This window comes from Choloepus didactylus, chromosome 5 (assembly GCF_015220235.1).
Source record: "Choloepus didactylus isolate mChoDid1 chromosome 5, mChoDid1.pri, whole genome shotgun sequence".
Classification (NCBI taxonomy): Eukaryota; Metazoa; Chordata; class Mammalia; order Pilosa; family Megalonychidae; genus Choloepus; species Choloepus didactylus.
The window spans coordinates 153234373-153256566 of NC_051311.1; the positions used below are offsets into that span (position 1 = coordinate 153234373).

Consider the following 22194-nt stretch of genomic DNA (forward strand, 5'->3'; position numbering starts at 1 on the left):
ACAGAATACTACTCAGCGATAAGAACAAACTTCCGTTCTACATAACAACATGGATAAAGCTCAAGAACATTGTGCTGAGTACAAGAAGCCAGACATAAAAGAGTACATTTGTGATTCCAGTATATGAAGTTCTAGAATAGGCAAAACTAATCTACGACGATGGAAATCAGAACGGTGCTTGCTTCTAGGGGTGAAGGGAATTGACTGAAAAGGAGCAGGAGGGGACTTTCTGAGGTGACAATATGTTCTATTTCTTCATAGGGGGTGTGGCTAATGAATTTAAATTACACTTCAATTCTTTAAATTTCTGTTTTGTAGACATTTTTAAACCATGGGGAAAACTTGGGCTCAATGGTACTAAATAAAATTAATTAAATTAATTCAGGCAGTATCTTAAAATAATACATCATGTGAAAGTAGATTTAACCCAGGAATACAAGGAACTTTCACTACATTTTCAGATTAAAGGAGAAAAACAATTGAAGAAACTTAAATAAATAATGACAAAAAAACTTTAAATATTATTAATTTAAAAAGATTTAGCAACCTGGGACTGGAAAGGAATTTCCTAAACCTAAATATATCTGTAAAACACCTACAACTGGTGACATTGTCATTAAAGTCAGGATCATGGCAAAGACACTTGGTTTTACCCCTCCTATTCAGGGATGTAGTAGGGGACCTAAACAGTGCAATAAGATGGAAAGGGCGTTCATGTCAGAAACTAAGGTTAAATTGGTCATTATTTCAAGATGACTGCCTACTTGTCGAGATTTGATCAAAGTTGTCAGACTAATATGCAAAAACACAGAACTTTTCTATATACCAGATATAACCAATTATAAAGTATAACTGAAAAAATCCCTCTAATAATAAGAACAAATATTAAGTATCTTAAAATAAACCTACAAGTCAGAAATGAAGAAAACTATAGAACCTTACTGAACAATATTAAAGAAGGCCTGAATAAATGAAGAGATACAGTATATATAAGGATAGTAAGATAGCATTTCAAATTTTCCTCAATTCATCTATAACTCAAGGCAGTTTCAACCAACATGGTTTAAGTGACACTTGACAAGTTGATAATAAGGTCCTTATAAAACAGTAAATAAACAAAATTCACTAAGATAATTCTGTAAAAACAGAAAAAACAGATTCAAGAACATTCACTAAATGATATCAAAACATTATAAAACTAGTTATTAAAATAAAATAGTACTGCAGGATAATAAAAAAATATATATATTTTAAATGCATACATACAAACACACATACCATATGAACTGAATATGGTCAAAAATGCATTCAAGTAATATGGAAACTTAATACATGACATTTCAAATCAATGGAAAAATGGCAGATATTTGATAAATTTTGTCAACTCATTGGTTTTTTAACATAGAAAAATTAAACAATATGCCTATACCACAAAACATTTTTAAAAGTTACAAATTCTAGATCAATTAATACTTAAATGGAAATAATAAATGTATTTAGAATTGCCATATGGCCTGGCAATTCCACTCCTAGGTACATACACAAAAGAATTGAAAACAGAGACTCAGATACTTGTACACCAATGTTCACAGCAGCATTATACACAATAGCCAAAAGGTGGAAATAATCCAAGTACCTATCAACAGATGAATGGATAAAAAAAATTGTGGTATATACATACAATGGAATATTATTCAGCCATAAAAGGAATGAAGTTTAGATACATGCTACAACATTGATGAACCTTGAAAACACTAGGCTTAATGAAATAACCCAGACATAAAAGGATTGATCACACTTAAATGAAATATCTAGAATAAGCAAATTCACAGAGACAGAAAGTAGATTCATGGTTTCCTGGGGCTAGGGAAAGGAAGACAGGGAGTAATTGTTTAATAGGTACAGACTTTCTGCTTCGTGTGATGAAAAAAGTTTGGTAATGGACAGCAGTGATAGTAGCAAAACATTGTAAATGTAATGAATGCCACTGATTTGTACATTTAAAAATGGTTAAAATGGGAAATGTTATGTTTTATATATATGTTTCCACAATAATTTTTTAAATAAAATGAAACAAATGTATTAATGTGTTGAAGAAAATATGAGAGAATATTTCTGTATGTTTGGGAAAGTAAAAGTCTTCTTAAACAGAACACAAAATATTTCTTATTAAATCTGACTACACTGAAATAAGTCAAGACGCAATAAAGTTAGAAAAGGCAAAATTAAAATGAAGAAAACATTTGCAGCATATTCAACAAAAGGTAAGAAACCATAATACATAGAGAATTCCTCTAAATCAATAATAAAAAGATAATCAGACTTTAAAATGGGCAAAAGATATAAATAGGCAATTCACAGAAGAAAAACAAATAGACAATAAACATCTGGAAATCTATGCAGCCTTATTAGTAAGTAGATAAGTGCAAACTGAAACAATGAATTCATGCAAACTTTTTACCCTTAATCTTGGCTAAAATATAAAATGATAGTCACAAGTGCTGGCCAAAGGTATAGAGGAAGTGAGTACTCTCATACACTGCAAATAGGAGTTAAATTGGTACAGCCATTTTGAAGAGTAATTTGGCTATATTTATTTAAAAATTAAAACTGTCTATAGTAACTCAATTTCACTTCTCAGTATCATCTGTAAAGAAATGTTTGTAAAAGGATGCTTGCGCAAAGATGATCAATGCACTACTGTTTGTCACAGCTGAAAATAAAAAGCTTTAATGTCCCATCAATAGGGGAGGGGCTAAAGAAAATATGATATAACCATACAATAGAGTATTATGCAGCAGTTTTAAAAAATAAAGTAGATTGGTATGTAAGGGCATTAAAAGACATCTCTATGATATGATTTTCAGAAAGAAAAAGTTGCAGAACAATGTATGTAGCATTGTATCATTTATGTAAAGGATACACACATGTAACACTACTATATATTTTCTATGAGTATGTTCAAATGTCTAAAAATGCATGGGGAAAAGTCTGGAAGGGTATACAATTAACCAATAATAAAAGTTCCCACAGGATTCAGGGAAGGGTCTGGAGACGGGGTACTGGCCTTGGGCCAGAAGGGTGATCTAGGAGGCTTGAGCCTTTCCTATAATGCTTTAATTTTTAAAAGGGTAATGTACTTATATGCTATTTGTGTAAATAAAATTAATATTAAATAAATAAAACAATTGTGAAGAGACAGAATTATTAAATGTAGACAATTCAAGTACATGTGAACATCCAAGAGAATCAACTGAAAAATAGTAAAATTAATGAATTAATGAAAAGTTGTTGGATGGAGTAAAAATAAATCAACAGCATTCCTACTTAAAAACAACAGAGGCTGTTAAAATAAAATACAGGGGCCATTAGACTGGAGTAACAACCCTTGAACATTCCTTGAACAACAAATATAGGTAACATGATGGAAACTTGGGAGAGGCAGTCTTTCCATAAAGGAAGGCTTTAACACCAGCCATTCAGAAATAGACACCTTAGGAAGGGATCTTCTACCAGAAACAACCCAAATAAGGTGATACAGCTTAGATACCCAATCAAAAAATTTTCCTCACTTTCCCTTTGTCTTATACAAGCTTCCCCTTTCCTCTCCCTCAGCAGCCTCCATACCACTTTTGGTTTGGTGCTGCTTGATTCCCAAATCATTTATTTGCCAAAATAAACTTTAACAAAATTTTTAATTGCCTCAGTTTATCATTTCAGAGTTTGGCATCAGAAGTAGGATCCAAAGGAGACTCCTGGTGGCCCCTGGGAGCAACGAGTAACCAGGACAAGGTACCCATGGGTCATTTTGTGCTCACTGCTTTCTAGCTGCTGGGCTTCTCATGATCCACCTCCACCACCTGTGTTTCCTTCCAGGCCTATAACTCAACTGAAGTCCCATGAGGCCCTGAAAAAGTGAAGTACAAAGAATGACCCATGAGGAGGTGTACTACAGTCCAAAAGAACTGCATGATTTTTACAATTCATATAGACAGAAACTGGAAATATTGTGGGAATGAATATTATGGGTGTGGGATAATGGTGGAAGGAACAGAAATTTGTATCAGGATGTATTTATTGATATGCACTCTTATCCACTTAAAAAACTGTTCCAACATGTTTGGTATTTGCAAGCTCAGCAGCAGCACCCCACTTCTCTGCTACCAAAATCTGCTCCGGTTTGCTATTGCTGCCATTATGCAAAATACCAGAAATGGATTGGCCTTTATAAAGGGGGTTTATTTGGTTACAAAGTTACAGTCTGAAGGCCATGAAAATGTCCAAGTGAAGGCATCAACACAAGTATACCTTCACTGAAGGAAGGCCAATGGCGTCCAGAAAACCTCTGTTAGCTGGAAAGGCACATGGCTAGCGTCTGCTGATCCCAAGTTGTGTTCCAGCTCCACTCTCAGTCCCTGTGCATTCTTCAAAGTGTCATCTCTTGGCTGTGGCACCTCCTTCTGTCTGTGAACACTTTTATAGGACTCCAGTGATTCAGTTAAGACCCACCCTGAGCCAGTGGGGTAACACCTCCATGGAAATTATCCAATCAAAGGTCTTGCCCACAGTTGACTGAGTCACATCTCCATGGAAACACTCAGAGGATTCCAACCTAATCAACACTAACACATCTGCCCCTACAAGATTGCATCAAAGAACATGGTATTTGGGGGGACATCCAAACTGGCACACTAGCAAAATAGTAAACCCAAAAGCATTATCAGACTCCTACAGGGATTACAGAAATTAGTGCCATCAAGGACTTGAAGATGCAGGGATAGAGATGTCTACCGCATCCCCGTTCAACTACATTTTTCCTATGACGAAAACAGATGGATCTTGAAGGATAACAGTGGGTTATTGTAAACTTAACCAGGTGATAACTCCAATTGCAGCTCCTATTCCAGATGTGGTATCACTGCTTGAGCAAATCAACACATCCCCTGGTACATGGTGTGCAGCTATTGATCTGCAAAATGATTTTTTCTTGACACCGATTAGTAAAGACCAGTAGAAACAGTTTGCTATCAGCTGGCAAGGCCAGCAATACACCTTCATTGTCCTACTTCAGGTGTATATTAACTCTCCAGCCCTATGTCATAATCTAGTCCACAGGGAGCCCATCTCCTTTCCCTTCCATAAGACATCACAATGGTACATTATATTGATGACATTATGCAGATTTGACCTAGTGAGCATGAAGTAGCAACTACTCTAGACTTAATGGAAAAGTATTTGTGTGTTAGAGGGTAGGAGACAAACCCAACAAAAATTCAGGGGCTTTCCCCCTCAGTAAAATTTCTGGATGTCCAGTGGTGTGATACATGCATCTGGCCCCTCCTACAATCAAAAGAGGCACAATATTTTGTTAGCCTCTTTGAATTTTGGAGGCAATATATTCCTCATTTGTGTGCGCTACTGTTCTAGTTTGCTAAAGCTGATGAAATGCAATATACCAGAAATGGATTGGCTTTTACAATGGGGGTTTATTAGTTCACAAATTTACAGTTCTATGGCCATGAAAATGACCGAATTAAGGCATCAAGAGGCAGATCCCTTCTCTGAGGAAAGGCTCATGGCATCTGGGATTCCTGTGTCACATGGGAAGGCTCATGGTGATGTCTTCTAGTACTCTCCCAGGTTTAGTTCTGGTTTCTGTGGCTTTCTTCAAAATATCTCTGGGCTTCTGTCTTAGCTTCTCTCTTAGCTTCTCCTGGGAGCAAACTCTGGATTACATATCTTACCTTCTCTGAGCTCTCTTCAAAATGTCTCTCTCTTTATTTCATAGAGGACTCCAGCAAGGAAATTACAACCCACCTTGAATGGGCAGGGTCATGTCTCATGGAAACAACCCAATCAAAAGGTCCCACCCACAATAGGTCTGCCTCCACAAGACTGTATTAAAAGAGCATGGTTTTTCTGGGGTACATAACAGATTCAAACCAGTGTAGCTACTCTGGGCCATTTACTGAGTGACTCAAGAAGCTACTACTTTTGAGTGGGGACTGGAACAAGAGGAGGTTCTGCAACAGGTCCAGGCTGCTGTGCAAGCCGTTGTGCCACTTAGGTCATAAGATTCAGCAGATCCAATGGTGCTGGAAGTTTCAGTGGCAAATAGAAGTGCTGTCTAGAGCCTTTGGCAGGCCCTTATAGGAGACTCACAGTGCAGATGCTTAGGATCTTGGAGTAAAGCCCTAACATCCTCTGCAGATAACTAGTCTCTTTTTTGCTGTAAATCAGCATCCACACTATGGTGCTGTTTCTCTCATAGCTAGGATTCACAGGTCCAGGAATCAAGGGGTGGAAATGGAGTGGCACCACTATTACCCTTAGCGATCCACTAGAAAAATGTTTGCTTCTGGTCCCTGTGACCTTGTGCTCTGCTGGTCTACAGGTCTTAGTCCCAAAAGGAGGAGTGCTTCCACCAGGAAATTCAACAATAATTCCATTGAATTGGAAGTTAAGACTGCCACCTGCCACTTTGGGCTTCTCATGCCTCTGAATCAACAGGCAAAGAGGTGAATTACTGTACTGGCTGGGATGATCGATCCCAGTTATTAAGGGGAAATAGGACTGCTACTAAACAATAGAGTTAAAGAATTTGCCTGAAATACAGGTGATCCCCTAGGGCATCTCTTAGTACTACCACGCCCTGTGATTAAAGTCAATGGAAAACTGCAGCAACCCATTCCAAGCAGGACTATTAATGGCCCAGAACCCTCAGGAATGAAAGTTTGGGTCACCCCACCAGGAAAAGATGCCGAGGGTTAAGGAGATACGGAAAAGGTAGTGGAAGGTGGCTATAAATACGAGCTATGAGCACATAATGAGTTACAGAAAAAAGGACTGTAATGGTTATATTTCTTCCTTGTTGTGCTATGAATACGTTTTTATATATACATAAAGCAAACACCTTTATTTTTTCCCTATCTGATCCCCTTATCATATAACGTAAGTTGTATTAACCCTATATCTTAGTATTTAAGTTACAGGATATGAAGTTTACAAGTGAATATTACCCAAGGACTTGCATCCTCTACTGGGGAAAGAGCTATTGTATTTCTGGTTGTACGCAGGACAACTGAATTGTTTTAGGCAAAAGTATTGCTGTTAACATTTTTAAGAGACTAAGTATGGTTTAAAGAGATATGTATGGGTGCCAAGTCATCAAGGGGTGGAAACTGATGGTTAAGTTCATGTGTCATCTTGGCTAGGTTATGGTGTCCAGTTGTTTGGTCAAGTAAGTACTCTCTGGTTGTTACTGTGAGGCTATTTCATGGATTTAAATCATTAGTCAGTTGATTGCATCTAAGGCTGACTACACCTATAATCAACAAAAGAGAATGCCTACAGCAATGAGAGAAGTCTCATCCAATCACCTGAAAGCCTTATACAGAAATTTGATGAGTTCAGAACTCAGAATTTCTATCTCTACTTCAGGTAGAATTTCTATCTCAACCAGCTTCTTCTGGGGAATTCATCAAAATTTTCATCAGAGTTCCCAACCTGCAACCCTACAAAATTTGGGCTGGCCAATCTCCATCGTCACATGAGCCAATTCCTATAATAAATCTCATTATATGAGATTGTGTGTGTGTGTGTGTGTGTGTATGTGTGTGTGTGTAATTCCCTGGAGAACCCTAACCAATACAATTGAGTTTTGAAAAATCTTCAGACATTACCATTATCATTTCAAATATTGCTGCTGATCTTTTCTCTTTCTCCTCACCTTCTGGTATCCCAATTACACGTCTGTTAGAGCAACTGACAATCTCCCACAGGTGTTTTATTCTCTTTTCTAAAGTTAATGTGCTTTTATCTCCTGTCTTTCATTTTGCATATTTTGACTGACTTATTAGATTACCTAAGTGGGCCCACTAATTCTTTTTTTTCTCTAGAAGTTGTAGATGTTGTGTTGGTTTGGATGTATTATGTCTCCCAAAACACCATTATCTTTGATGTAATCTTGTGGGGACAATTGACTGGCCTTTTTGATTAGGATGTGACCTTTTGATTGGATGTTTCCATGGAGATGTGACCCACCCAACTGTAGGTGATAACTGATGAGATATTTCCATGAAGGAGCCATATAAATGAGCTGACAAACAGAAGGAACTCAGGGCAGTGCAGCTGTGAGTGACGTTTTGAAGAGGAGCTACAGCCAAGAGGGACACTTTGAAGAAAGCACAGGAGCTGCAGATGAGAGGCATTTTGAAGATGGCCATTGAAAGCAGACTCTTGCTCCGGAGAAGCTAAGAGAAGACAAATACCCCAAGTGCAACTTAGAGTGATATTTTTGAGGAACTGCAGCCTAGAGAGGAGCATTCTGGGAGAAAGCCATTTTGAAACCAGAATTTTGGAGCAGACGCCAGCCACGTGCCTTCCCAGCTAATAGAGGTTTTCCAGACACCATTGGCCATCCTCCACTGAAGGTACCCGATTGCTGATGTGTTACCTTGGACACTTTATGGCCTTAAGACTGTAACTGTGTAACTAAATAAACCCCCTTTTATAAAAGCCAATCCATTTCCGGTGTTTTGCATTCTGGCAGCATTAGCAAACTAGAACAGATTTTGGTACCAGAGAAGTGGGGTGCTGGTGCTGCTGAGTTTGCAAATACCAAACATGTTGGAGTGGCTTTTTAAATGGATAAAGGGAAGACTCTGGAAGAATTGTGAGGACCTTGATAGAAAAGGCCTAAACTGCTTTGAAGAGGATGTTTGTGGAAATATGGACTCTAAAGATACTTTTGATGAGGCCTTGAGGAGAAATGATGAATGTGTTTTTGTGAACTGGAAGAAAGGCGATCCTTGTTTTAAAGTGGCAGAGAATTTGGCAAAATTGAGTGCTAGTGTCAGATGGAAGGAAGAATTTGAAAGCGACAACCTGGGATACTTAGCTGAGGAGATCTCCAGACTACATGTGGAGGATGTATCCTGGCTTCTCCTTACAGCTTACAGTAAAATGCGAGTGGAGAGAGAGAAACTTAGAACTGAACTCTTGGGTTCAAAGAAACCAGAAGCTGATGGCTTGGAAAATTACAGGCTTCCAGGAGGTGGAATCCCAGAAGCTACAGCCCAACATGAGGATGTAACCAAACACGGAACCCAACCGCCATTTCAGTACAAGCCAAGATTGGAAAAGGAGTTAGGCAGAAAGGATTTGTGGAAAGTCCTATTGTCTGACAGCTTTGACCCGTGTGCTTCATGCGAAGCCAACAGAATTTTTGCGAGATCTTTATAGACAGAGCCTTTGCCAGTCTGGACTGAAGGAGACAGACAAGGAACAAATTGAAGGAAAAATTTCTTCAAAGACAGAGCCATGGAGGTTGAGGTCTGGAGTCAAGAGGCCTTGGGCTGGGAGAGCGGAGTGGCTCCAGAAGAGTTTTGCCACCCCAGGCCCCAAAGAGGGTGGAGCATATTCCCAGGGAATTGGGGAGAGCCTGGCTGCCACCCCACTGTTTTCAAGGGGTTAAGCGTGTGCCCCGGAGATGGAAGGGAATATGGGAGCTGCCCCAATGTTTGAGGAGGGTGGAGCTGAGAAGGTGGTCTCCCCAGTGTGTGGATATTTTGGAGCACTCACCCGAGCATTTGGAGACGAAAGGGCTGCCACAAAGGCCCTTAGGAAGGGTTAGACTCCCACTCTCTCAAGCCCCAAGGATGCAACATTGTTCTGTTAATGACTCTTAGACTTGGAAATCTAATGGAGTTTGTCCCGCAGGTTTTAGGAACTGTTTTGGTCCTATTAGCCCTGTTTTCCTTTCAGTTTTTCCTTATGGCAGCAGGAATGTTTATCCTATGAATGTCCCTCCTTTGTATATTGGAAGCACATACCTTGTTCTAAGTTCACAGATCCACAGCTAAAGGAGAATTATGCCTTAGGACCGATCACGCCTGTAATTGATTTTGATGGGATCTTTTACTTAACTATTGTTACTGAAATGATTTAAGTTTCTGTGATATTGTGATGGGATGAATGTATTTTGTATACAGAAAGATCATGTCATTTTGGGGTCCAGGGGGTGGAATGTGCTGGTTTGAATGTATTATGTCCCGTAAAACACCATTATCTTTGATGTAATCTTGTGGAGCAGACTGATTGGTCTTTCTGATCAGAGTGTGACCTTTTGATTGGATGTTTCCATGGAGATGTGACCCACCCAACTGTAGGTGATAACTGATGAGATATTTTCATGGAGGCGTGGCCCCAATCATTCCGGGTGGGCCTTGATCAGTGGAGCCATATAAATGAGCTGACAAACAGAAGGAACTCAGGGCAGTGCAGCTGTGAGTGACGTTTTGAAGAGGAGCTACAGCCAAGAGGGACACTTTGAAGAAAGCACAGGAGCTGCAGATGAGAGGCATTTTGAAGATGGCCATTGAAAGCAGACTCTTGCTCCGGAGAAGCTAAGAGAGGACAGATAGCCCAAGTGCAACTAAGATTGATATTTTTGAGGAACTGCAGCCTAGAGAGGAACGTCCTGGGAAAAAGCCATTTTGAAACCAGAACTTTGGAGTAGACGCCAGCCACACACCTTCCCAGCTTACAGAGGTTTTCCGGACACCATTGGCCATCCTCCAGTGAAGGTACCTGATTGCTGATGTGTTAACTTGGACACTTTATGGCCTTAAGACTGTAACTGTGTAACCAAATAAACCCCCTTTTATAAAGCCAATCCATTTCCGGTGTTTTGCATTCCAGCAGCATTAGCAAACTAGAACAGATGTATATAAAGCTTATGCACAAAATAGAGTTCCATATAGCCATTCCCATTTTTAATATCTTGCATTAGTGTGGTACCTTTGTTACAACTGATGAAAGAATATTATGATAATGTATTAGCTATAGTCCATAGTTTACATTAGGGTTTACTGCTTGTGTTACACAGTCCTACGGTGGGTTTTGTTGTTGTTGTTCTAGCTACATATATATCACCTAAAATTTCTCCTCTTAACCACATTCAGAAACACAATTCAGTGATGTTCAATTTTGTGTTACTATCACCAAAACCTTTCCATAACCCCAAACAGAAACTCCACATCAATTAATAATTAACTTGCCATTCCCAGCCCCCACCCCACCCGCGATAACCTGTATTCTAGTTTCTGACTCTATGAATTTGCTGATTCTAATTATCTCATATCAATGAAATCATACAGTATTTGTCCTTTTGTGTCTGACTTATTGCATTCAAATAACGTCTTCAAGATTCACTAATTTTTTCTTAAACTCTATCTAATCTATTATTAAAACTATTCACTCAGTAGTAATTCTTGTTAGTGGGATTTCTTTTTTCTCTTTTAATTCCAAAATCACATCATCTTCTTCTTTGGACGTTTTAGTTCTCTGCTGAAATTCTCCATCCTGTAATTTAATTTCTTGAAAATATTAAAAACAGAATGATTTTAAAATCTGGCTTTCAACTTCCATACTTGGATTTACTGTTTTCTGTCTGTTTCTCTTAATTTTTAAGACAATATTTTGTGTCTTTTGTTATTAAATGCCAGACATTGTGTATGATAAACTATATGGATAATGTATCACTATACATGACACAGTTTTACTATAGAGGGGATTTACTTTTGCCTTTTGTAGCTGGTCTTTGGTCCTTGTACATGCTGGTCTATTTCCCTTTTCCCCACGCTCTTAGGGTGTAGTCCCTCAAGGCTACTGAAAGCTTAAAGTGTTGGTCAACTCCTCTTCCTTAATGGGTCCTAAACTCCAATATTTTTTTTTGTCTCCTCAGCCCCATGATTCCCCTATTATACTCATTTATTGAGCTCTGTACTTTTCCTTCCTAGCAATTATCACTGTTTTCAGTTGGACATTTGTTCAGTTCTTTGACTATGGCCTCCCTCCCCCAATAAAGCCCCATGACTGCATGGATTTCATTGATTTTGCTTACTTTTGTACCCTCAGTGACTAGCTCAGTGTCTGCAGACATGCATACTTGGCACTTAATGTTTGTAGAAAGAAGGGAGGAAGGGAGAAAGGAAGGGAGGGAGGAAGTGAATGGGTCATTAGGTCTTAATATTCTAACAAAACATTAACATAATGAAAACTTCAAGAAGCAGCTACTTTGTTTAGTGCCTTTAACATGCCAAGCAGTTTCTTTTCTCAGGACCATGAAAAGTGCTATTTTTTCTGTTTGAACCTCTTCGCAAACTTTCCAGCAATGATTGCTTCTCTTCCTGTGAATCTCAGCTTAAATGGCACTTCAGAGAAATTTTTTTGTAACTCCCTATGTGGCCCTGTGCTATAACCACTCATTGCAGCTGTTACCTTGATTTATGATGATCATCATGGATTTATTTCTACAGTTTCACGGTCAATGTGCATTTCACCTACTAACAAGAACTGTGTCTGTGTTAAATGCTGTGTCACTCGTGTCCAACCTGGAGCCTGTCACATAGTAGGTGTCTAGCACATATTTTTTTTAATGAAGCATGGCACTAAAGAAAGAGTAAGAACCAGCAACTGCATTTGCCCAGTGATGGAGGTCTATGAGAGCAAGAAGAGAGGGAAAACGTGAAAGTAACTGTGCCGGTTTGGATGCATTATGTCCCCCAAAATGCCATGTTCTTTGATGCAGTCTTGTGGGGGCAGACATATTAGTGTTGATTAGGTTGGAATCTATTGACTGAATGTTTCCATGGAGATGTGACCCACCTAACTGTGGGGAATATCTTTGACTGGATTATTTCCATGGAGGTGTGGCCCCGCCCATTCAGGGTGGGTCTTGATTGATTTACTAGAGCACTTTAAAAAGAGCCACGCAGGCCCAGACGCTTGCTACAGTCAAGAGAGAGATTTTGGAGACAGCCACTGAAAGCAGACTTTTGCTGACACTATGATATGGAGAAGCTAAGAGAGGACAAAGCACCCCAAGAGCAACATTTTGAAGAATGCACAGGAGCTGAGAGAGGAGCTGGAACATGACCCGGGATTAGCAGATACCAGCCAAGTGCATTCCCAGCTACTAGAGGTTTTCCAGATACCACTGGCCTTCCTTTGGTGAAGGTATACTTGTGCTGATGCCATAATTTGGACATTTTCATGGCCTTCAGACTGTACATTTGTAACTAAATAAACCCCCCTTATAAAAGCCAATCTATTTCCAGTATTTTGCATAATGGCAGCATTAACAAACCGGAACAGTAACTTATGCTAAAAAGAATAAAAGCATCATCACATATTATGACCATGTCTTTCTTTTTGGTCTTCTAACATGGTCTCCCCAGCAGCCCACTTCCATTGGACATTTTCTAGATGATTCTCAATATGCTGAGCAAAAACACCCAGAGGGTCTTAGCTCAAATTCTTTTAGCTAATCTCCCATGTGTCAACCTAACAGAACAGGTATGAATCACCATCACTAAAGCTCCCCCACCTCCCACCCCAGCCCAGAAGCTCAGCCTCCTCCCACATGTTCTCTCAACCAGAATAGTTAAGGGTTGATTCACCTAGAGCTATCTCAGGATGGGAAAACCTATAGAACTAAGAATGGGAAGAGTGTTAGGAAAAACACCCTGGGCTGAGCTGGTACAAGCAAGGTTTAGGTAATAAAAATTATTATACTTTTCCTATAGGATTTTTAATGAAGCATTAAAAATATTAGAATTAGACACCATGAAGTGCCTATGGGCTTTATTTCAGTGGCCTGTGGCTCAAATTGTAGTCTGAATTTTGTACAGAGTTTGGGAATTCTAATGATTAGCCTGATACTGTACGAGTTTAGCTGGTTTGCTTCCCCTCTGCTTAGTGATTTCACTACAACCAGTGGGTTTTCACATATCAATGTCGTAAGTCAATCTTTAAACTTTTGAGAGTTATAGAATTAGTTTATAATCAATGTTAACTTTGATTATTGGCTATGGCCATTTAGAAAAAGATGTTTTGCACTTTCCATAGGTAGTTCTATGTGAATAATATGGCTATTAGCAAATTGACTTCAGTTAAGGGTGTACATCTACATTTGAATGACTTAGTCGAAATAAGTTTTCTATATAAAAGCAGGGTTCTGTGGGTAACCACAGGTCACAAACGACCAATATTTGCCAAAAAACGCACAGGTTTTCAGCAAAACATTTGACCGAAATGGACACCTTATAAAGACGTCCTGTCTTTCTTCCTGTGGCTTCTTGGCACAGCTCTGGAATCCTGGGAATATGGGAAACAGACACCTATGAGGAAAGAGACAAGGTTTCCAGACTGTATCCAGGGGGATGGCGGGTGGGAGCCAGAAAAATATTAATAACACTTAAACGAGGTCATAGAGGCGGAAGGGAAAAAGCATTCCTCTGTGCTTGGCCTCCGTTATCTTTCACACAGGACCACAAAGAAATGAGCTTTCCGAATTTCAAGCTCCTTTCTCACTAGTTTCGAGGAGGGTGGCAACTGCTGCCCACAGATCCCCCGTCTAGTGTACCAAGGAAGGAGCTGCAAGGGGCAACTCCCCTGCCCAACGGAAATCAGGGTCTCATCACTCCTCCCACCGGCCCAAGGCAACTCCACTGCTCGTACCGCTTTCATTAACCGAAGGGTCAGCTTTTGGAACGCTCCTCTGCTAACAGCTGCGCGGAAACCGGCTGACGCAGTAGGTCGCCGTGGCCGAAGGTTGGAGCAGTTGGTCGCTTCCGGGCCGCGGGGCCGCCCTCGCGGCTGCACCTTCTTAGGCTGCAGAGGGCGCGTGTGAGGCATCTGTTGTGCGAAACCCGAAAGGAGTTCAGCCAGGGGGCGGAGCCGGTCCGTAGGGAGGGGTGGGACAGAGGGGGCGGGGGCGGGCCTAGGGGCGAGGCCTTGTAGGGGCGGGGCAGGGCCAAGGGGCGGGGTGGCCGGCAGCCGTCCCGCCGCAGTCAGAGCGCCGCGCGAGGGAGAGCGGGTGGCCCGAGGCTCCTGGGACTGGCGCCGGGCAGCCGGAGGCGGGACCGTTACCCACCTGCAGCCCGAGCGAGCCGAGCGGCGGGACAGGAAGTGCGCCCAAGCACCATGATCCCTTTGGAGAAGCCGGGCAGCGGCGGCCCTTCCTCCGCCGCCGCCTCAGGCTCGGGCCCGGCGGCCCCGGGTCCGAGCGCGCTGCGCGGTCCGCCGCCGCCCCAGGCCCGCGGGCTGCTGACGGAGATCCGCGCCACGGTGCGCACCGAGCCCTTCCAGGACAGCTACAGTCTGAGCCCCGGCCGGGAGCTGGGCAGGTGAGGGCGGCCGAGGGGCGGGCGGGAGCCCCGAGGGGAGGGCGGGACCCGGATGCCGACCCGGATCCACCGGCGGGGACCGTGGGACTCGCCCGAAGGCGCCTTGGTGGGGCCCGGCGGGGACGCGGCGTCTCTGTGTGCCGTCGGCGTTTTCGAAGGTGGCGTTGCAGGTGCCGATAACGCGCATTGTGACTTGGCACAAACTTGGCTGCTGGAGGCGATTAGGGCAGCTGAGTCTCACCAGCCTCCCCTCCACCCGGCAGCCTGAGTCCCCAGGGCCGGCGCGGCGATCCGGGGGTGCCAGAACCAGAGAGCATATGGGAGGGACAGTCTCTAACGACTGGTTAAAAAAAAAAAAAAAAGAGGAAGGATTCATTTCAAGAACCTTGACACCTTCCTTTACTGAGGCCCCTTCAACATCTGTGGTGTTTTAAGTGGTTATTCAATGCGAGGAGCACGCTGTGTTTGGACCACGCTTTTTACACTTTTTACACTTACCCCATAGTAGCACATCTGAAATAAAACCAGAGGTGTCGAGTCAGCTGTTATTTCTGCCCTTAAACTCTTCAGGATTTCTCCCCCTCCTTATGTGGCCTGATAAAATATACCACCAGTCATGACAGCTTCCTTTGCACCAGTGCTGCGTTAACTTCTGTTCAGCTTCCTTCTGCTGGCCTCATCATTTTCGTTTTCTTGGTTCTGTGCTATTTTAATTCTGAAGTTCGGATTGGCCTCATTCGTAGGCGATTGGCCCTTTTCTCCCCTTTTTCTGCTTTGCTGTGAACCTGCTCTTGCCTTCTCCTCCTCACCTCACCCCACCCTTTTTTGTGGCGGTGGGGAGAACTTAGAACTTGGTCTCTTTTTAAAGTGGTGAAAAGAGAAAGTTGTTTGCACTCTCTGCATTTTGTGTGTTGAAAGGGAGTGACAGAGTGGTTTCTGTGGAGTTTGGATGCTCTTTTCTTTCTTGAGAACCGTTTGGGGAAATTGACTGGCTTTGGGGTCAGACCTGCTTGCTGTGTGTGCTTGGGCTGCTTACTTAGAGTCAGTCCCCAACCTCACTTTCCCTTTCTCGTCTGTGGAATCAGGATAATGGCAGTACCTACCTCGTGGGGGGTTGTTATGAAGATTTCATGCCTGTAAAGTGCATATCACTGGGCCTTGCATATATTAGTATTATTAGCTAGTAATGCAAATGTTTGTCATGGTTGCCAAATAGCACCATGTTGTAATGGGGAAAGGGCCTGACAATGATGACATCCTTCAACTTGGCTCCTGGAAGAGGCCTTGTTTAAAATCAGCGTTGATGAAAAATGCGATGCTTTGCAAATATGAAGGGAACTTTTAGAAATGTTTTTTTGGGGGGGAAATGCCTGCCTAGGAAATGTCTTAACTTTTTCCAAATGCTCACAGAAGGAATAACACCTTTCAGGAACAAGATTTACTTCAAGATGCTAGGCACTAATTGCACGTTTTGTAAGTATGACAAAAGAAGGCGAGGTAGGCTGCTCAGCTAGGTATTCTAATTTGTCAAAATTCCAGACATTCTAAAGTAACTCTGATTACTTGAAAAAGGAAATCTAAGACTTTCCATTGTTTGGTTGAGTTGCCTGGCTTTATTCCACGTAAAGGAAAATTGGTATTACTAAACTGAAATGTCTTCGGGTGGCAAGCACTGTCTTGTAGACTTTATAACAAATGATTTAATCTGAAAACCCAATTTACACCCTTCCAGGTGCTGTGGTACTAATTCCTCCTGGAATGTCCTTTTTAACTTTTAAGCTCTACTATAGAATTAGTTTGCCGATAAGGGTTTGTGTGTCTTTGTAAGGTTGTAATGTCTTCTACATATCTTTTCTTATATATTTTTTTTTCTAAGACCCTAAAGCTGAGATAAAATTAATACGTTTTGGGGGGATCCCCTTTTTCATCAAGGAGGAATTTAATGCACTGGTTAAAAACATGGGCTTTGGAATTAGACAGTCTGGGATTGAATCTTGGCTCTTCCTAGTTATGTGAAGTTGACTAGTTTACCATTAAACCATTGATGGCCTCATAATGGTTGTTGAAATAAAATACACCTATATATAGCCTTAAAGCAGTGTGTAGCCCAGGGGATGCACCTAATAAATGTAACTCATTGTGGTAGTCAAATGTTATTATTTTACATGTGTCCAAAAAGCAAAAATAAGACAACCTGCACAACCTCAAAAATATGTCTGTATCTCTGGTAAACATAATGAAATCTCTCCCCAAAAGGTACAGGAACTGCTTAGAAGTAAAAAAGCCCTGTTTTGTGTTATAAGTACTCCTTGTAAGGATTACAAATTTTGCCTGTATTTTATGGTTTTGAAATAATTGCCTATGCATAATCTTTTTCTCTGGTAAGATAGAAAATTTACCTATATTTATAACTGTTAATCCCCATTGCATTTCTGATATAACTCTTACGGATACAGAACTTGCAAAATTACCTGCATTACATTTTAATGATGTGGGAGGAATGAAAAAGGATCTATTCATTTTATTCTGGGCCCTTTCCTGTAGTAAAATGGGGGAGGGTGTAAGATGTTAACTATTCAAACACAGAAATTGATTTCTTTCAGGAGTACCCATTATTTTATCTTATCAGAAACATAAAGCAGTCCATGAGTTGCCTGTTCTAAGAGAATTGTTAAATGGTCAGTATTGGCTACAGAGTAATGACAGGATGTGCTGTTGGTCATGTTAAGAAATGTCAGATTCTTTCATGTCTCTAGAAGAGTCCATAGCAACCGAAATGTGGGTAAATATATGATGTAAAACTTGCTTTTATTGGTTAAAGCTTGACTTGTTATTCCTAAGGCTTGTTACCTTTCTTCAAGTTAGGCTGTGTGCCAATGTAAACTGCATTAATGATTGCATTACTCAGGTGGAGGAGAAATGACCTTGGGTTCTGAGAATTTTTTCTTAATGTTGTCTCCCCTTGAGTTTAGTGATAATATAGGGACAGAAAGATATTTTTTAGAAACTTCAATTTATACTAATATCACATCAAATGTGTTCTTATCAAACCCTCAACTTCAAAATTTTTGACTCATTCATTATTTTTATCTTAAAAAGGAAAAAAAATGACTTTTAAGCCAAAAGACCATCCATTGTAATATATTTTAATATTCATTAAATTGAATATTTTAATTCATAATTCATAATATTCTTAATTCATAATATTATTCATAATTGAATTTTCCTATGGGAAAATAAAGTATAAACATGAGTTCCCTGCTGGAGTGGGTATTTCATAATTGTATAGGGCTTTACAGTTTTATGAGTGTATTCACATGCATTGTCTCATTTAATTCTCACCCAAAGCCTATCTTGGAATGCCCCATTTTTCAGATGTGAAAACTGAAACAGAGATGGAGTCTTACGAGAGATGGTGGAGCCAAGATTCCTTCCTAACACTGAATTCACTCCCTTTACCCCACAACTGTTTCTCACATAATCTGTAGTCCATCTTTGTAGTTAAAGCAGTTTCCCATTGTTTTTATGGAAGGCTGTGTTAATGAATTCCAAATTGGAACAAATCCTATCAAATTTCAGTCATATATTGTTCCCTCCCCACTTGGGCCTTCCTGTAGGTAGGGACATCCCTTCTCTCATCAGAGCAGTTGGGGATAAAAGGGACAAGAACGAATCTGTTTCATAGAAGAATAGAATGTTTAAGCTGAAGGGGCTTCAGGGATGGGCGTATTTCAGGAACTCTGTATCCTTTACCTTCATTGGTAGAAGCAGGTAATGGCTTCAAGATTTGTACCTTATGACTATTTAACCATGTGTTATAAATTGTAGCATGAATAAGGATGAGTCTTTTATTTTGATGAAATCCCAAGAATGAGCATTGCGTAGAACTAATTTTACCATAATTTGAAACCAAAGTCTCTGTATTCATGCTGTAATATAATACTTAATGATAATGAGTTATTTAGAAATAAAGAATAAAGGATAATATTATCCATGGAGAAATTGACTTGTTTAAGAACAGATATTAAGATTTCTTGGCAGCTAGTGTTTGTTTGAAGAATTAAATTTACTAGCAGTTTTGGTCTGATAGTTTGGGATGGTCTGATAGTCTGATAGTTTGGGATGGGTAAAAGACAATTGGCTATGTTTGTGGTTTAGCAGCAGAAGTTACTTAGGAGGACTTTCTTCTGCTCTAAGGCAGCTACCTCATTAAGTGAGTCAACTGTTTTAATTTTGAAAAGTTAGGGCTTACAATGTTAAAATTGAAATCGTAATTTAAAATATACAATTTAAGGATATAATGAATTTCAACCTCTGCAAAACTATGAATAGCAAAATTTTATAAACTCCAGTTACTGAACTAAATGCATTAGAAGCCTAAGTAGCTACAGTCATTGATTCACTTATTCACATAAGTAAGAAGAAACTAGATTTATTGAGGTAATTTATGCATAATGTGGAGAGTTTGAATTAAATCACCTACAAAACTCCTCTGTTCTATAATTCTATGTACAAATTATTAGTAGTAGTTACATCATAGCCTTGAAATTAGTTCCCAAAACAGTAAGAAACAGCTACTGTTTACTGATTATTGATCACTTACCAAATGCCAGGCACTTTAGAGATGTAATTTTGTTGAAGTTTGATGGCAGGATAAGTCCATATGCCATCAACTTCATTTTCAGATGAGGAATCCAAGGCTCAGAAAGGTTGAGTAAATTGCCCAAGGTTACGCATTTCTAGCCAGAATTTAAAACCAAGTATGACTTTCAAAACCCCTGTCTACCCTTATCACTCTTGCTGATATCTGATTTGAATGAGTTCACTGATTTTTTACATTTAGGGTCAGCAGATATTTTGGGTTTTGTTTTCTTTGATCCTTTCAGGGATAGGAAAGCAAATACTATATATTCTGGGTCTTGAATGGAACTTCTTTCTATTTAAGGCATCACCCCAATGTTACTAAAATATACAGGCAATTATTTGTATACTTAAGGCACTAAGCTAGGCTCTGGAAGTTATTCCCAAATGTAACACATCAGTCACGATCCCCTTTATAGGCAAAATGACACACCACAAGGGAAGATTAAATGCCACAGAAGTTCTTATGGAAAAAGTAGCATTTGAGCTGAGTGAACCTTAAAGAATGGATGGAATTTCAGTAGAAGTGATGAAAGATACTCCAGCCATTGACAATCTAACAAATAAGGCACAGTGGCGTAAAAATTAAGTTAAAGAGAGGACTGCAGGTAGTCCAGTGTGGCTAGAATAGTCAAATTAAAAGAGGTTAAGTTCCCATAAAACTTTTATGTAAGAAAATAACAAGGAAAGTATATATATGTACTTGTTTGTTGTTTCTATCATATTTGAGCATGTACCACGCTCATAGTGCAGGGTACTGTGAGATATGGAGATGAAAAAGCAAGATCTCTGCCCTCAAGGAACTTAACAGCCTAGCTGGGGAGACAGTCATAATTACAACAAATTGCAGTATGTCAGACCAAGGTAAATAATATAATAAAGGTCTAAGCAATGCACTTTATTGTATTCTAGAATCAAATAGCACCCTGAAGACCATTTTAAATTTTGTTTCCTCTATATGCTGCCCAAATTAGCATCTACGTTTTCTGATCTTTGCCTGAACCTTATATAGTCTATTATATTATATGTTTGCCTTTGTCTGTAACTGGAACTTTTATTTGGAATCCATCCCATAAGTATGATTCTCTTTACAGAGAAACAGACCTCAAACATCTCCTATCTAAAACATAACATGTTAACTTCTCCCAAAACCGGATCTCATTCTTATAATCCTTTTCTCAGTTGATAGTATCAGTTTACCCTCTGGGCCCGGTTAAAAATCTAGAAGTCATCCTAGGCTTCTACTTCTCCCTTCTCCTCTCATCTCTCTTTGCAACTTAATCTGTCAGGGAGTGCTAATGCACCTTGACCTTAAATGACTTTTAAATGCATTCTCTCTTCCCAGTCTCCACTGCTGCTACTTTAGTCCTTGCCCACTTCCTTGAATTATTTTATTGGCTTCCCCATTTCTGTTTATCACTTGGCAACCCATTCTTCAGAACTCTATCAAAGTTATCTTTTTACAATATTATCATAATTAAAAAATTCTACTGGGTACTCATTTTTACCCTGATAAAGCCAAACTCCTTAGCAAGTCGTACCTGCCTAGAGATGCTCACCTGCTTTTCTAAGCATTATGTTAGACACTGGTAATACAAAGATGAATAAAACCTAGTCCTGTATTTAGTGAGCTTGGATTGCTAGGTCCATCCCAAATGTAACCTCCTCTTGTCACAGTTATTTACTTATCTTTCTTTTCTCACCACCTTGGAATATATTGTTTATTACTGAGTAGTTCTGAAATATGGTATTCATTTTTGATGCCCACCCCCTTCCCCAAATGCCTGATAACCTGAGTTCTGAGTTTTATGTGGAATAGCAAACTGTAATTGTTTGTGAACTGAATGCATAATTCAGAAAATGCTAGCAACTATGTATTCCAGGTAAAATTCTGGCTTTTAAGTCAACAGAGAAGACAGATATGCAGCTTACCTCTTGTGCACTTTGAACCACATCAGCCCCAAGTTTCTGTACATAATTGTAGCCCTAATGTCAGAGGAAGGTGTTAGTATAATTTTGGAAGGTGTTAGTATTCTTTACAGTCAGTGACAATGAAATTCATTATATTAGGAATTCTGGTAACCCAATTAATATTAAAAAGTCAACTGCCTTTTTTAAATATTTAAATCATATTTATATACAAATGTGCAAAAATTATCACTTTTATGTATAATGGCAAAAAATATTGACTTTAATCAGTAGAGATTAAGAAAATTCATTCTTCATTTAGAAGAATGAATTTTGCAGATTTACAAATTATGTTTTATCCTATATAAGTTTTTAAGTGGTATTGCTACTTTTGTGACCAAATAGGACCAAAATTTGAATCTCCACCAATAGGTATTCAGAAATTTTATTAAAG

The 22194-nt window shown here is 39.8% G+C and overlaps 2 protein-coding genes across 2 annotated transcripts in view; one reads left to right on the forward strand and one right to left on the reverse strand.

Annotated features, from left to right (window-relative positions):
• Positions 1 to 3727: 3727 nt before the first annotated feature.
• LOC119535475 (cbp/p300-interacting transactivator 4-like) lies at positions 3728 to 14990 on the reverse strand. Its single transcript, XM_037837805.1, has 3 exons — positions 14980 to 14990; positions 14524 to 14938; positions 3728 to 3907 (listed from the first exon to the last, which is right to left on the reverse strand). Exons 1-3 carry the CDS (start codon positions 14988 to 14990, stop codon positions 3815 to 3817), a joined length of 519 nt encoding a protein of 172 aa, XP_037693733.1. The 3' UTR covers positions 3728 to 3814.
• The window catches only part of STK17A (serine/threonine kinase 17a), a 33773-nt gene continuing 26435 nt past the window's right edge, over positions 14857 to 22194 (forward strand). Inside the window, exon 1 of the mRNA XM_037837145.1 lies at positions 14857 to 15191. Within this exon, the coding sequence (XP_037693073.1) occupies positions 14989 to 15191 (203 nt within the window). The 5' untranslated portion in view covers positions 14857 to 14988. The remainder of the gene's footprint in view (positions 15192 to 22194) is intronic.

Excerpts from the sequence above, each read along its gene's own strand:
- LOC119535475 (XM_037837805.1), bottom strand. Across the intron at positions 3,908-14,523 it reads CCCTTCGGTTAATGAAAGCG|GGCCTCATGGGACTTCAGTT; the intron begins GTACGAGCAGTG and ends TCACTTTTTCAG.